At 33.8% G+C, this 16,681-nt stretch overlaps 1 protein-coding gene across 5 annotated transcripts in view; it reads left to right on the top strand.

The window, feature by feature from the left end:
- The window catches only part of CWC22 (CWC22 spliceosome associated protein homolog), a 51,239-nt gene extending 39,146 nt beyond the window's left edge, over positions 1–12,093 (top strand). For 4 of the 5 annotated variants that reach the window (XM_063094014.1, XM_063094022.1, XM_063094005.1 and 1 more), the window contains exons 15-20: positions 3,076–3,153; positions 3,796–3,948; positions 5,682–5,809; positions 7,541–7,642; positions 7,738–7,958; positions 11,337–12,093. In XM_063094014.1, coding sequence (XP_062950084.1) covers positions 3,076–3,153; positions 3,796–3,948; positions 5,682–5,809; positions 7,541–7,642; positions 7,738–7,958; positions 11,337–11,926 — 1,272 coding nt within the window. In that variant the 3' untranslated portion in view covers positions 11,927–12,093. The remainder of the gene's footprint in view (positions 1–3,075; positions 3,154–3,795; positions 3,949–5,681; positions 5,810–7,540; positions 7,643–7,737; positions 7,959–11,336) is intronic. The other variant, XM_063094039.1, reaches the window with a different exon arrangement.
- Positions 12,094–16,681: the final 4,588 nt, after the last annotated feature.

The following is a 16,681-nucleotide window of genomic DNA, read 5'->3' as shown; positions in this document are numbered from 1 at the left end:
CTTCTTTATGCACTAAGGCATTCTTTTGTGGTAGAAATTATAAAGGTCGCAGCACATGTTGTTACATTGCTCTAGTTAGATATAGAAGAATCTATGGTTTTTTTTACTCATTAATTTATTTAACAAAAATGTATTCAGCATATACTATGTGTCAGGCACTTGGCAAGGTGTCAGGGATTCAGCAATCCCTAGGGTTACATATGGTACCCTCTTCTCCCCATGGGACTCATTGTCTTATAACTTGGTATGTTTCACTGTTCATCAGAACCCTAATGCCAAGGATAGTAGAGACTGGATTGAATAGATTATCTTGGGGGTTTTTTTCATAGTTATTTTCTTATGTATAGTGTGTATTTTGCTCCCTGCCCCATCTATATTTTAGGTCCGTGAAACCTGAGCCAAGGCTTTGGTTGTTTTGTTTTTTACACCTACATATGGTAGACCTGGCACAGATGCCGAGTGAATGCATCAGCTATAATAGACTGTTCGGTTCCTAGTTCTTCTAGATCTTTTTGATTATCTGAGCTAAGTCACTATTAAATGTAATATTTTTTTTACAGCTTTAAATATTATCTCTTACATGGCTTGGCAGATTGTGGCCCTGGCCCACTGCATGTTTTCATAAATAAAGTTTTATTGGAATATAGCCATGCTTGTTCATTGATGTATTGTTTATGGCTCTTTTCACACCCAGCAGTAAAAAGAGTAGTTTCAACGAGACTATATGGGCTCTACAGCCTAAAATATTTACTCTCTGGCCCTTTATAGAAAAAGGTTGCCAATCTTTGTAATAGAGTATAGATTTATTCTTAAAATGCCATGGTATGGGATCATGAGAAAAATTTATTCTTCTCAGATTAAAAAAGTATTTTTTTCCCTTTCTAAGTTTGTTTACTGGCATATTAATAATAGTATACCTATTTGTATTCTGGCTGCAATTGATATGTCATCATTGGAAGGAAATAAATTAGTAAATTAACCTTTAAAATTTTAGTTGACACTAAAATAACTGTGTGATCTTGTCACATTATTTGAGAAATATAATTCATTAAAAATTTTATTAATATTAATCTAGAAGATAGTTGTTCTAGAACTAATCTCAACATATTTTGATAAAGAGTATCTTAGTGCATCTATTTTAATGCACTCAGATGACTCCTAAAATGGCTATAATATTTAATTATAATGTTAAAATATTTAATTACTGTTAGCCACAGGGAATAACTTTTATAATTGCATTTAGTCTAGGGAGGAAAGTAATTTGTTTTTCAGGTATTGCTGGCTATTAGCAATTAACATATTACCATGTTTTATTGTTTAAAATCCAATTAACTGCTATATTATTATAAAACACAATGTCAGTAGGAAAAGTTGAAAATGAATTTTAGTATATATCAAGTTAACGTACTGTGTGGCAGAATTTAGAAAAATCTCATTTAAAATTTTCAGTACTGTATGAAATTCTGATAAAGTACACCTTTTCAGAACTTAACATTTATGAACATTTTATTTAATTGAAGTAACTTGTGACTAATCTCTAAAAAAAAAAAAAAATCTAGCATTTTTTTCAAATAATGGCATTTGAAAGTAATATAGTAGCCACTAGTCACATATAGATTTTGAGTCCCTGAAATATGGCTAATTGAGCTAAATTAATTTAGTGACTAAGGAACTAAAATTTTGATTTTGTGTAATTTTAAATAATTTCAGTTTAAATAGCCCCTTGTGGCTAGTTTATACCATGCTTCACAGCACAATTCTAGAGTGTCTGTTCTATGCTTCTGCAGGGTTCCCTGCCTACCTCTTGCCCTGAGTCCTGTCCCTGGAGACTGTGATGCAAATTGTTTACTTAAATATGTGCAGTAAATACTTACCTACCTGTTTTTTTTTTTTTTTAATATTTACAGTTTTTACCTAGGCTGCATCCCCTGTTATTAAATATGGAAAATGTCAAAATTGTTAATTGAAAATATAAAGGTAAAAACTGATAGGATACATATTTTATTTTTATAGACTTGCTTTCTGTATATAGAAGGCAGATACACTGCAGTTACTATACTTGGAAAAAATTTATTTTAAACTTACTGATAAATATTTTATAGAAAAAGGTATTCAGTCAATTCTACAGCGGTGGTCAGAGAATGAATTTATGCCTTTTGTCATTTTGTCTTCATTCACTTTATGTTGCCTGAGTTTCTCCCTCTATAAAATTGCTATAATCAATACATATTTTATTATCTTTCAGGAACTAATAATTAATATTTGTTAACTAAAAACCCCATTTGTGATTTGTGATTATAGTATTTCTGATCAGGGATTTATTTATTAGTTCAATCAAATTTTCACAGAGAGGTTTTTAAGGCACCTATACAACCAGTTGGACAATATATTATTCCAACAGTATGGAATGATTTCATCTATTTGTAGAGACCTATCTATAGATAGATCTATATGCATAACATTTATTTTGGGGCTAGAAAATTCAGCCATAGAAGTGTTTTTTGGTTTTTTTTTTTTTTTCTTTTTCTTTCTTCTTTTAAATATATTTTTTCTTTATCAACCAGAGGGTCATTTAAGAAAACATTGAAGTTGTACCTATTCATACCTCTGTAAAGAGTCATCATGTTTTGTCTTTTCCATACTAACTAAATATGTTCCGTAACAATTGAGTTTATGTCTTTAGTATGTGTATAACTGAACTGTTAGATGGTTTGTTGGTGAGTCTAGAATTCTGCATATAATCCTTGTAGAATACAGTATATTCAGTCTCTCTCTGATGTATCTCTATTTCATATACTAGGTTTTCTTGAAGTGGTTCAAACCTATGTGAATTTCGAATTTTATAATTAATCTAATCAGCATAAATACCTAGAAAGCTGTCAGCCAGACCAAAGGCTTTAAAATACAAGCTTAACATAGATTGAAGGTTTTTATTTTGTCCTGTTAACTGAAGTTCAGAAGGTTTTCAAAGTTTTTTAAGCCCTTATTTTAAAATGCAGGCAGTTGCTGTCATATTGGTAAATTATCATACAGTGTTGTGATTTGAATCATTAATGTAATTTTTCTTCCAAATAGAAAGAACTCTGCAACATGATACTTGATTGCTGTGCCCAACAGAGGACATATGAGAAATTTTTTGGCTTATTAGCTGGGGTGAGTTCCACCCTCCTTTTTCATGCCAGATTTAATAGGAGCGCTAAGGGAATTTTTAACATGAAGTTTGTGAATTAATGATTCTGCTTTGTGGTTTGGTCTAATATACAACATATCTCAACATATCTTTATGCTAAAGGCAAATTGTTCTCCCCTTTGTCAGGTTTCCCACTCCCTTCAGCTTCCTCCTTTCCCACTTGATTTTTGCAGGGCCTTAACTTTGCATACCACTCTTCAGAACTTTTTGAAATTCTACATGCTTTTTTAACAATCTCCCAATAGAGGACAATTAAATTCTGTCTTTTCAAAAACTTAAAGAAGTTTCTAAAGCCAAGAACATGTTCAGGCAACCCTAGTAAAGTATTTTTTTTAGAGCCAAGCTCCACCCACATGGTAGAAGTATATGTATATAGTATATAAATGTATGTGTCTATTATAAGTTCAGGTAAATAGAAACCACATATATTAACTTCTTTTTTGAGCATCGTATAACACAAAGATTTAGTGATATGTTATATGTTTTTTGAAGATATACAAAATATATATTGTGTTGATTTAGTAAATGTAGGAGGATTAGTATGCTTATAATTGTATTGACATGGAATTTTTAATGGTATTGACATTCAGTTTTTTATTTATTAGCGATTTTGCATGCTAAAAAAAGAATACATGGAATCCTTTGAAAGTATATTCAAAGAACAGTATGATACCATCCATCGCTTGGAAACAAATAAATTGAGAAATGTTGCTAAGATGTTTGCTCACCTTTTATACACTGATTCACTTCCTTGGAGTGTAAGTAGATGGGTCAATATTTATACTTCCTTTCTAATCCCCTGTTATTCTCAAATAGGTATTAAGTATAACCTAGCCATACTTGTCCTATTAGGAAATGTGTTTTAAAATGAAATATGTAGTAAACTTTACTATAACAGGTATCTTTTTTTTTTTTTTTGGTTGCTGGCCCGTACAGGGATCTGAACCCTTGACCTTGGTGTTGTAAGGCTGTGCTCTTACCAACTCAGTTAACTGGCCAGCCAATATAACACCTATTTTTGAGATTATATTCATGTAACATGGGATTAAAAAGCTAAGTAAAATATAAGAAATACCATTCTGGATTATATTAACAACACAAACCACAATGCTTTTTAATAGTGATTACTAGGAATATTTTCAGGGAAAATATTAGATTTTCATCTCCTTTGCGTACACACACGAGTACACAGTCATATCCACATACAGCGCTATTTTGGATGTACATATGTCTCTGAATTACTTTTTCTGTTTCCTGAGGAAGTAACTCTCCATGGTTCCTCCTGTTGGGACTCAAGAGAAATGATTGTCCTAGCAGGATCTGTTCTTTTTAGCAGACATTGAGGTTGGGTAAAGTGATAGGGAAGAGATCCTGTAGTCATAGTTTGAAGAAGGAAAGATATATTCTTGATGGGGAAATGTGCACTGGATTGGAATTTGAAATGCATTCATTAAGCTGGCATTTATTGAACAACTACTATTCATTCAACCATCATTATTTAGCCACTATCTATGTACCCAGTCACTGGGAGAGGTACTGGTCATTCAGAGTAAGTTATATGTGGTCTCTGCTTTCAAGGAGGTTACTGCATAAGAGAAGAGGTAAGATATTGCGCTTAGCAACAATACAAAGTAGAATATGGTGGGTTATAAGAAAAGCAAAGTTACTAAAGGAATTTTTTAAAAATTACATGCAGGAGAAGAGAAAGAAGAGAATTACATTGTAGAATACCATAATCCAATGACAGTATGGAGCAACATCACTGATTTTATAAATATTGGATAGGTTTTTTCAGTACTTTAAGTAGTATGTCCAGCTACATTAATAGGCATTTGTAAGCTAGCCCAGGAACCCAATTATAATATTTTTTTACTCCCCCACCCCTTTGAGAAAATGAAATCAAAGTTTTAAACAATTGACTAACAAATGTGTTCCTGGAACATATCACCCATAAAAACTGGAGGTTACTTTTATTATTATTTGCCCTAAAATATCTATGTTTGAGTTTTGGTTTTCAAGCTGCATTCTTAGTATTCAGAATAAGCCATCATTCCTTTTGTCTTTGCTTTATTCGTTTATTATATGTGCTACACAAAGCTGTAGCCTAATGCTCTAAGTGGCATTTTGCTCTCAACCCTCATATACATCACATTTTTATGAATGAGGTTTAGGAGCTAGTAATCTTTGCTACAGCATTATATGCTCAGGACAGGATATCTTCCCTTCTATAAAAAGCACATTACTCAAGAAAGAGAATGAAATCTATTTCTATAGCATGTTAACATTTTGAAAATTAGTATAGAGAAGTAGTCTTAAACTTTGCCAAGAAACGATACATGTCAGCATACGGGAAGATATTCAGAGGTAATTCTGGTTGAAGATGAGAATATATCATAATTTCAGTAGACACTTAAATTTATAAATATTGGTAACTTTGTGCCATCTTTTGAAAACCAAAATAAAATTATCTTCTTTAAATTTTAATTTTCAGGTTCTTGAATGTATAAAACTGAGTGAAGAAACCACTACGTCATCCAGTAGAATTTTTGTCAAAATATTTTTTCAGGAACTTTGTGAATACATGGGTCTTCCTAAACTTAATGCAAGATTAAAGGATGAGTAAGTTTGTCATTAAGCACTTTTTATTCTTACTATCCTCAGTAGGTATATGTCCACTCTTAGGGGCCAGCCTGTGGCTCACTTGGGATAGTGTGGTGCTAAAAACAGCAAGGCTACGGGTTCGGATCCATATATAGGGATGGCCAGTTAACTCACTTGGGAGAGTGTGGTGCTGACAACACTAAGTCAAGGGTTAAGATTCCCTTACCAGTCATCTTTAAAAAAAAATAATAATAATAAGTCCACTTGTAGTTGTAAAAACAAGAGTTACACTTTCTAGGACTTTCTTCATCCATTAGTCACTACTGTGAATCTCACATTATTTGATATAGGACAGCATGCAACTTTTAATGATGGTTTTTGATTCAAGTAGAGAAAACGCAGAATTGATGCCTCTTTTAATTTAGTTAGAACACAATTTTATTTTTGCATGCTCACTGGAATTTTCCAGTGATGAGTATTTATAGTTTTATTTTCATTTTTACTTTAATTTTGAGCTTTAGAATGATACTATTTTATTATCAGTGGACAATTGTCAGTTTATACCGGTAAATATCAGTCATGTAACTGTTCAAATTATTACACAAAACTAGAGTCTTGTTCCAGGACTATTATGTAATCCCTATCTCAACTTTTTATTTCCTATTTATTCAGATCACTCATTGCCACTTAGATTGACTTCTATTCCAGGCACACTGAAATCATCCTTTCAAATTTCTGTGACTACTGTTGAATGCAGTAGTCTTTCCCATCTTCATTCCCCATCACTTCTTTGCCTCACACATTTGACCACTTGTTCCTTATGGCTCCTCGCTTTCTTTTCATTCCTCTTCTCAGTCTCTGTCTCTTCCTTAGCCCGCCTCTCCAGTGTTAGTTTACCAAAGGTCCATCCTGGGTTCTACATGCTGCCTCTGGGTCAGTCCATCCACTTGCCTTGGCTTGGACTTATTTGGCCCCTGTCTACTTTACCAGACTCATCTACTCCCTCTTCAGCAAGCCACAGTTTAGCTATACCAATATTGCCAAACTTGTGAAGCACGTCTGGCTCTTTCGTGCCTTCCTACCTGTTTCTACTGTTGGCAGTTCCCTCTCTTCTTGATCTAACAGACTCTTAATCATTCTTATATTTTACCTTTGTTTATGACTTTTTTTTATTAGTTTTCTCTGACTCCACTGAGTAGTCATTCAGTGTGGCAGTCAAGACCTCATGTCCAAAACTACATTGTATTGTTAATGCTTTTCTGTTTGTCCCCCTCCGTATATAGTAAATATATGCAGTCTTTTTCCTTGATTTCTCCCTTTTGTTGACTGCTTCTGCCTCTGTCCCAGTGCTTTGCCCAAGTGCTATGTATGCATGCATGTGTGTGTGTGTGTGTGTCACACAACAGAGGAGATTTTTAAATTTTCTGCACATGCACTCATTCTGTGTATGTGTTGACATGTGTATAGAAAAGTTTTTTAAAAACCTCTGTTGCAATATGTTCCAATAAAAATAAATAAACAATCCTTTGTTGTATAATCATAGAAATCAAGTTTAGTAAATTATCACTTGACCCTACTCATTTCATTTAGATACTATGTAGCCTAATGTAATAAATGGCATACTTACTTGGTTATATTTCTTTTACTAATTTAACATAGAAAATCTGAAAAATTAGTATATAAGCATTTTGCCTTTTTATCTTTAAACATTTCGTTCTCTTTTGTTCATTTTTTGTTTTTCCTTTTTAGAACGCTCCAGCCATTCTTTGAAGGATTATTACCCCGAGATAATCCAAGAAACACTCGTTTTGCCATCAACTTCTTTACTTCTATAGGTCTTGGAGGTTTAACGTAAGGATTATTTTCAGAATTTTATTTTCAACTTATAAAATTACCTCAATACTGCCTTTGAAGCAGAATCTAACAGAGATGATTTTTTTAATTAGGGATGAATTGCGTGAGCATCTCAAGAATACACCAAAGGTCATCGTGGCACAAAAACCAGATGTTGAGCAAAATAAATCCTCCCCATCCTCTTCCTCTTCAGCATCCTCCTCTTCAGAGTCTGACTCCTCTGACTCTGATTCTGATAGCAATAATAGCAGTTCAGAGTCTTCCAGCGAAGAGAGTGATTCTTCATCTACCGGCAGTCATAGCTCTGGCCCAGGTATTAAAACTCATTTATAATTTGTCTTTTTTTTTTTAAGTAATTAATTATTTTTATTTTAACATTTACTTATACTTATTTGTGGGGTATAGTGTGTTGTTTTAGTACATGCATATACCGCACAACGATTCACTTAGATACCATTAATCCACCACTTCTCCTCCTCTTTCCTAACAAGTATATTGCTGCTGATATTTATAATGAGGGAAGAAAATAATTTGATTGCTTATTTATTTTAGAGTTCAGTTATTTTAAAATCATAATTACATAAATGATCATCTGTCACTATTGCAGTCTATAGTCTATTACATTTATATTCTGATTACCTTTTGGAATCCTGTTTATAGAAATGAAGATATTTCATTGGCAAATATTTATTTGAGCAATGACTAAAATGCCATTCATAATGTCTGTGATCTAGTTTATCGGAGCTGTCCTGGTATTTTTATTTTAAAGTTTTTATGAAGAGAACTACACGTTCATATAGCTCCCAGATCAAGAATTACCAGATTCCGGAAGTTCTCCTTGTTTTCTTCCCCCATTGCTGCCCTCCTCCCATCCTCATGGCATCTATTATTCTGATTTGTAATTCCATACATTAGTTTTGCCTGGTTTTAACTTTAGAAGTATACATTATGAACTCCTTTATGTCTGGCTTATTTCTTTCTACATTGTTTGTGAGATTCATCCATATTATTGCATTTAGTTATAGTTTATTCATTCCTATTGCAGTATAGTTTTCCACTCTATACTATAGTATAGTTTTCCACCACAATGTATTTATCTCTTCTACTCGATGGATATGTAGATTTACAAATAATGTTCCTGTGGATACTCTTATAAATATCTTTTGATGACCATACACATGCACATTTTTGTTGGGTATATTCCTATAGATGGAATCGCTGTGTTACAGAATGCACGTATATTTAGCTTTAGTAAATACTGCCAAACAGTTTCCAAGTGGTTCTTCCAATTTACACGCCGACCAGTCATATGTGAGAGTCCCGGTAGCTCCCGTTTTCGTTAACACATTAAATTAACTACCCTTTTCATTTTAGCCATCCTGGTGGGTGTGTAATGGAATGGTATTGCATTGTGGTTTTTGTTTTAATTTGCATTCTCTTCACACTGAGCAGTTCAGCACCTTTATTCTTGTCTATTTGGATATTTTCTTTTTTGTTAAGTGGCTGCTCAAGTCTTTTGGCTGTTTGTTTGCTTGATTGTTTTTATTAAGTTGCCTTTCTATTGATTTGTAGGAATTCTTTATGTATTATGGATGTATATCTTTTGCTCATATATGTACTGCAGATTTATTATTTATCTTATTCACGGATAAGTCCAATACTATTTCAGCGTTGGCATTTAGGAGTTCCTTCAGCTTAATGCCTATGTTCTTTTGACATAACCTTATTCTTTTTCTTTTCTTTTCTTTTCTTTTTTTTTAATATTTTCTTCTGTTATAGCATCACAAGTTTTTCCAGATCATTAGTGCCTTTAAATGAAAGATGTTATAAATTTTTATCTGGCATTTCTAGTTGTTTTCAGCACAGTTCTTCTACAGTCTTCTGTATCCTACTTGAAAGTGGAAATGCTATGATAAAAGATTTTTCAGTTTGATTCTGGTTCACATTTTCTGAAAAAGAACATGTTGTTTTACCCAAGGCCAATTCTGCTTTCTTCCATTATAGTATCTTGATCTGAACAGAGATTGTTTGCTTGTCTGAAATGTATCTCATTTCTTGTTTTGTTTTTTTTAATGCAATACTTCAGGGAGATAGAAGGCTAATCTTTACAGTCTTGTTTCCTAGCTTGTCACATTTTAAAGTGTTTTACATGCTATGTGGCATCCAGAATTGTGGGGCTCTCAGTGTTTTATGTTATCAAGCAAGTTTCCAGATGCTTACAGGAACTTTTATTCTTGAATTGAAATATACAAACATTGATCATTTAACATTCACCTCTTTTAATTTTACAGAATTTGTTATTTCATGGTATTCATTTTGAGAACAGATGATAACACAGCATGAATTGCTACAATAAGGAAGCTTGCTGATTCAAAATTAATTTGCCTTCTCATACAATTTCAGTAGAGATGTTTGTTTCATTAATAAAATATTCAAAAGCTTAAAAGCAGTATGAACTGCCCCCAAATTAGGAAATTGTAAAGCAAACATAGTGAAGATAGAGGAGATTGCATATTTTTATATGTCTGGATTTAAATGTCAGTAAAGCACTGAGAATGGTGTAGAGTCAGAGAGATGTTGGTTTAGCACAGAGCCAGATGGTTTCTGCTTGGATAGGTGCAGCTCAGTTGATCCGTTTGATAGGAACCAGAGAAATAGGTCCTTAGCGGCAAACTAGCTGACTGTACCATGTGCATTTGGCAGAAGAAACAGAAGTTGGTACAATGTGATTTGGGTAGAGTTAGGGCAAAGATAGGCAGTTCTCTACCATATTTTCTTTTTTCTTTATACACATGAATTTGACAGAAATTTTTTTCATCTGAGCAACTCTTTGATTTATGTACCCAAATTAAATAGTACAGATAAAGAGATTAAATTTGTTTTATAGCTTGAAATGGTGAGTTATTTCCATACAATTATTTTGTATTTATATTTGTGATTGTATCAGTAAAGTTAAATTGTTCAAGGCCTTTTTAGAAGAGTATTTTCCAAAACCGAGACTTTGTGGCTCTCATAAAGCCTGTGACTGTATATCTTAACATTTTTCTTATTGGTTCAGTCACTACCTCTCTGATAGCGGCAGAGATATTGTTTTCATAGGAAGAGGTGTTTATTTGAAAAATAATATATATTCATTCTGTTGAGCAAATGTAGTTGTCCCACTCCCACCTTTTGGAAGTGATGTTGCTGGTATGTGTGATCATTGTATTTTCATTATGTACCAGATGTAACATAATATTTTATATGATAGAATCCACATGGGCTAGAATTTGCACTTTTGGATAAAATTTGTAACTGGAAATGCCTCATTCCAGTCATTTAGTAAAAATTTTTATGACATTTGTTATAGTTTATTGAAGTTCTTGTTTACTATCTTGAGTCTAAGGATCAAAACAGTACGGGTATACTTCAAAAAGTTCATGGAAAAATAGAATTGAAAAATAACAAGAATCTTTTCATGAACTTTTTGAAGTACCCTTGTACTTTGGTAACTAATGTTGAGATATTGTATATTCTTAAAGATTATGCATTTTGTAAAGTGTTTTGTTGTCAGACTTTCCATTTAATCAGTTTAGCTTTGCATACAGTTTATCTGAATTAGTTAACCTACAATGCATCAGTAAATGTGATTGTTAACTTACAAAATTAAGATTAATATAAAAGGTAACTATGTTTCATTTTACACATACAGCTAAAGATGTAAGAAAGAAGAGACAAGGGAAGACCAGAAGAAGTAAAGAAGTAGGTAAATTGATGAGGAATCAACAAACAAATGATAGGAAACAAGAAGAAAGAAGACCAGAACAAAGACACCAGGAAACAAGAACTGAGAGAGAAAGAAGGTCAGATAACCACAGAGATCAGAATTCAAGAGATCCAAATTGGAGAGATCCTGTAACAAAATACATGTCAGACAGAGGTGTTGCTTTTGAACGAAATAGTTACAGTAGAGTTGTGAATGACAGAGACCAAGAAATGTACATAGATTTGGAGAATAAGCATGGTGAACCTAAAAAGAAAACAAGAGAGAGAAGAAATTCTTTTTCTGAAAATGAGAAGCATAGACACCAAAACAAGGACAGTGAAAATTTTAGAAGAAAAGAGAGATCAAAGTCAAGGGAAAAGAACAGAAAACATTCAGGCTCTAGAAGTGACGAAGATAGGTATCAGAATGGTGCCGAGAGACGATGGGAAAAGTCTAGCAGATACTCTGAGCAATCCAGAGGATCAAAGAAAAGCCAGGACCGGCGAAGAGAAAAGTCTCCAACAAAGCAAAAATAAGTTAACAAAATTACATAAACTGGACATGCTTTATATTCAGTTGAAATGAATTATTTTTTGCATTGATTGACGAACTTTATAGAGAATTCTTGTATAAAGTACTGGTTTGTATTTGTAAATTTTAAAAATGTTTTCATTTTATTGTGTTTTATAATTGATACATCTTAAGCCCCTTCATATAAGGTTATTGAAAAGTTTCTCCAGAAAGGTATGTAAGTCTTGCTTTTGTAAATAAAATGATCAAATGCTCATTGAGTCAGTGATTTTTTTCATTGACAAAATATTTTTTCCCATAATAATGTTTCTCATTGTTTATAAAGCTATGCAATGAATTTTTAGTGGCTTTTTATTTGTAACTGAAGGCCAAAATAAGTGAATGAACATTTTAGCTTAATTTTGCTTTGTCAGTGAGATGTTATGAACCTTTTTCAGGTGATCATCCTTTTTTTTTTATATATATAGAGGATTTATTACAAGTTTTATGTTACATCTTGAACAAAATAGGTAATGTGTAATTTTTCTCACAAGTATTTTGATGAAGCTAGGTGTATTTTAGTCTTTAAACCAATACACAACTATATTATCCATGATTAGGACTTATTTATAACATTTCTTCTTTCTGGACTGCCAAATAATGTTTAATTGAAATTCTTTGTGATTGGTAATTTCTTTTTCTCTCAGCTTTGAAGTTATATCCCTGTTGGTGAGTTAATGTTATTTAATTTTTAATTTGGGTTAATAGGTCATTAGAAAACATAGTGATTGTATCAGTAAAGTTAAAAGTACATATAAATCCATTTTAGCCAATGTCTAGGTTCAAGAATAGAGGGACCACCATCTTAATGTTTAGCTCTCGGGTATACTCTGATTAAAAATGTTTTCTATTTTTAAAACTTGAGATAAGTAACAATAAAGTGCAGGTGAATAAATATTCTCTCCTCTTTCACCCTCCCCCCCCCCCCCCCCGCCCAAGTATTAATTGAATGTGACAGCTTGGAAAAATTATTTTTAGTATTTTCTCCTGCCGAGGTATATAAAAGGTGGTGAGTATCATTAGAAGGGACTGTCATAAGTGTGCATTTCACAGAACTATGAGCTAAGCAAATTGGATTTAAGGAACATGTAGGCTATGAGCCCTAAATGAAATAAGAGTTTATCTTCTTACCTGAACCCTAATGTTCAGGGTGGTAAACAGGACAAAAACAGTAGCTAGAAATTTTAGTTTATTTTCTTCACCTAAACTTATAACTTTTAAATGTAAAAATGAGAAACCAGGGCCGACCCCGTGGCGCACTCAGGAGAGTGCGGTGCTGGGAGCACAACAGTGCTCCCGCCGCAGGGTCGGATCCTATATAAGGATGGCCGGTGCGCTCACTGGCTGAGCCTGGTGCGGCCGGTCACAAAAAGACAAAAAAAAAAAGAGAAACCATTCTTTTTATTGAATACCTAAGATCTTAAAAAGTTATTAAATGTACTAATATTTATTGAGCTTCTATGCTCAAGTCTGTTCTAGGTTCTAGACATAAAACAATGAACAAAGCAAAGTCTCTACTCATGGGGCTTATATTATAGGTGGGGGGGAGGAGGATGTGAAAGACAGTAAACAGATAAATGTATAATACTCATATATCCAGTGGTGATAAGTGCTTTAAAGAAAAGCAGAGCAGAGAAAGGAGAGAGTGATTGAGGAAGGGGAAGGCGAGGGCAGGTTGCATAGGAAGGTCAGAGGAGTTCTCTGATGAAGGGAATGTTTGCCCAGAGAGCTGAAAGAAGTGAGGGTTTGATCCATGTGAATTTCTTTGGGAAGAACCTCTTAGGCAGAAGGAACTGCTGGTGTACAAATGTTTATCAATAGTAAATATTGCCTGAAATTTTTTAAGATTTCCTATTGTATTTAATTTGGATTTTTTTTTTTTTAATTTACTCTTACGAAAGCAATTAACAGAACACCTACCTCCTGCAGAAATATTCTTGAGTGTGAGTCATACCAGGGTAAGGTGGATAGGAGCTAGGGTGAGAAACTGCACTCTTCTTCCTTCAAATGCATTTCCACAGCAACTGTGATGTGTTCACATGTACTGTCTGCCACTCGGGCAGATTTTTTGCCTTCGTCCTTTTGATATACAGATAAGCAACATGTTCCTATGTTTGCCATTTCTAATTTTTTACACTGTTTTTAGAATTAGTATTTCTTAAGGGTCAACTGATTACTAGATATTTTGTATGCATTGCTCATTTTTCAGTTTCTCCACTTCCTTCCCTCGGAGATTCTATTCCTGCATCCCTAGCCACCTATTCCCATATCACCCTCTGTATGTTGACTTTAGAATCCATGCTACCTCTGAAATCTCTCCTTGACTCGTCATGCCCATGCAGCTCACCTGCTTTAGTACTGCTATTTTAGAAGTCCTTTCATCTCAAGAAAACTTTTGATCTATTGACTGTTATAATCAGTTACCACCCCACCCCCCAGTTCTTCATTTCATTCCGTGGTCTATCATTTGAATAGATGAATAAATGAATCAACTAATTTAATTATTTGAAAAGAACCCTATGAGAATTGGTATTGTATCCCCAGATTACAGAACCAGAGACTGAAGTTCAGAGAGGCTAATTAGGCTCACACCACAAAGTTGGTAAGTAGCAGGACCAAGTGAATTCAGATTGGCTTAATTCCAAAGCACACCTGGATGATGGATGAAGCTTGAGAGAAGCATTTGAGTATCAGCTCTACCATGTAGCAGCCATGTAAACTTTATTTCACTTCTCTGAGCTTCAGGTTCATCTTTAAAGTACTTATTTTTTCTACCTTACACAGTTGTACCGATGTTCAAATGAAATAATAAAGTCAAAAGGCCTAAAGTAGTAAGTAGCACAAAGTAGGCATTCAGTAAATGTAAGTTTTCTTTTTTTCCAGCATGCAGCAAAGACTTAGGAGAAAATTCAAGCTCATTGACTGGCTCATGATTGCTTAGTTTCATCCCATCTGTAATAGCACTTATAGTTAAAAAACACAAACAATTGTGTTAAAATGGCTAGGCAGAAAATGAATAGGTTTTTCTGGAGTCAAAGCGTGACAAACAGTAATTCTTCATAACTTTTCTTCTCTCGTGGCACTTCTTTCCCAGATGTATATGTCCTTTTAGATAAGTAATTTGCTTGTTATATCACTTATTTCACATTTCTGAAATGTATTGTCAGAAAAAAAAAAGTTTTGGTTATTTCTGATCATTATGAGTGAATTTTTGGTTCTTGACTTCAGTACTTTGTTCACACCATCTTTATTTTGACTTGACAATATGTTTGTTTTTTCCTTGCTCATGGCTGCTTTCATGCATCAAGATTTTTTTAGAACCCTGATGTTTTTATTTTCCAATCCACTTATGACTTTTCCCAATGTAGTCAAGTGTCCTTTCATTCTGTTTCACATATACTCCACAGGATGTTTCATCATTCCATCAAGCAAACTTTCTTTAACATCCACTGATACTTTAGGAGAGAGCTCAGAATGCCCAGTGTGGCCTCTGGAAAACTCTCTGTTCACTTAATGTGGACATCTTCGCATTACACACTTCAGAACTGTCACTGAAACACCTATAAATGGTGTTCCTGGCTCTCCTCTCTAATTTCTTGTGTCCCCTCAGCCTCAGATGTGCTCTGCAACTTACATTTATACCTACTCACGTTTCTTTCTAAATATCCTTAAAACCTTTGAGTTTGTTTCATATCTCCAATTAGGACATGACATTTCTTGAAGTTGGTTAGTTGTATCTATGCATTTTTTGTTTCCTGGAGATCTCCCTACCACTACCACCTTCCCTCCCTACCACCCCAAGTCCATGCTTAATAGTAAGGAATTGTTTAATTCAGTTTTGGCCAACTGTGCACAGGTAGAAGAAAAGAGATACTAGGCTACCAAAAGTCCCATAGGAGTATGTATGTCTGTGTATATGCTGCAGAAAAGAGCATAGGTCTTTGTGGCTGAGGTGGAGGTGCTTGCTTTTAGGAAAAGACTCAGGTTCATATAGAGTAGTTTATTACCACTTAATTTGAATACTATTTGGCAACTGCACATTTAGGTCCGGTTTTTTAATCCCACTTTTTATCCCACTACTTGCTGGCTGTTCACCTTTAGGCAGGTCCTTTAACCTCTGTCTCAATTTTCTCACCTGTACAATGGTACAATAACAATACCTCCCTCAAATGGTGAATAATCTCTGTGGCATACTTAGAATAGTTCTTGGAACTAAGTGCTCAGTGTACTATTCCTGTTATTGTTTTTATCATTATCATTGTCATTACAGTTAAAATAGTACCACTAGGCCAGGAATTCCAAACTCAAATTCCTACATGAGCCAAGTGGATAGCACAAGTGGGACAAATTGAATTTAATTCATTTAAAGGGAAGTAGTTAACTGGAATCATATAAAGGCAACAATACTTGCCCAGCTCAATCCAATTCTTCCTATAGAAATGAAGGCCTCAGGTTGACCTGGTATTCAAGAGAATTGAAGAATCAAGAATTTTTATGTAGTTTCTGATTTTTTAATGTTGACATGATCTTTAAGTTTTAAATGGGCCAAAATTATGCAGTCCAAACAGAACGATCTATAGGTAAACTAGCTTTTGAGTAGCTAGTTTGTGACTCCACTCTAGATCCTCAAAAACTATTTACTACTTAATTTTGAAATGACACTGTTATGCACATAACATTGGCATACTCTCTCCCCATAATTCCAGGTATCCAACATACAA

The sequence above is a fragment of the Cynocephalus volans genome, chromosome 1 (genome assembly GCF_027409185.1).
Source record: "Cynocephalus volans isolate mCynVol1 chromosome 1, mCynVol1.pri, whole genome shotgun sequence".
NCBI lineage: Eukaryota > Metazoa > Chordata > Mammalia > Dermoptera > Cynocephalidae > Cynocephalus > Cynocephalus volans.
The sequence above is the reverse complement of the archived record's forward strand: the minus strand, read 5'-3'. Positions and strand labels throughout refer to the sequence as shown.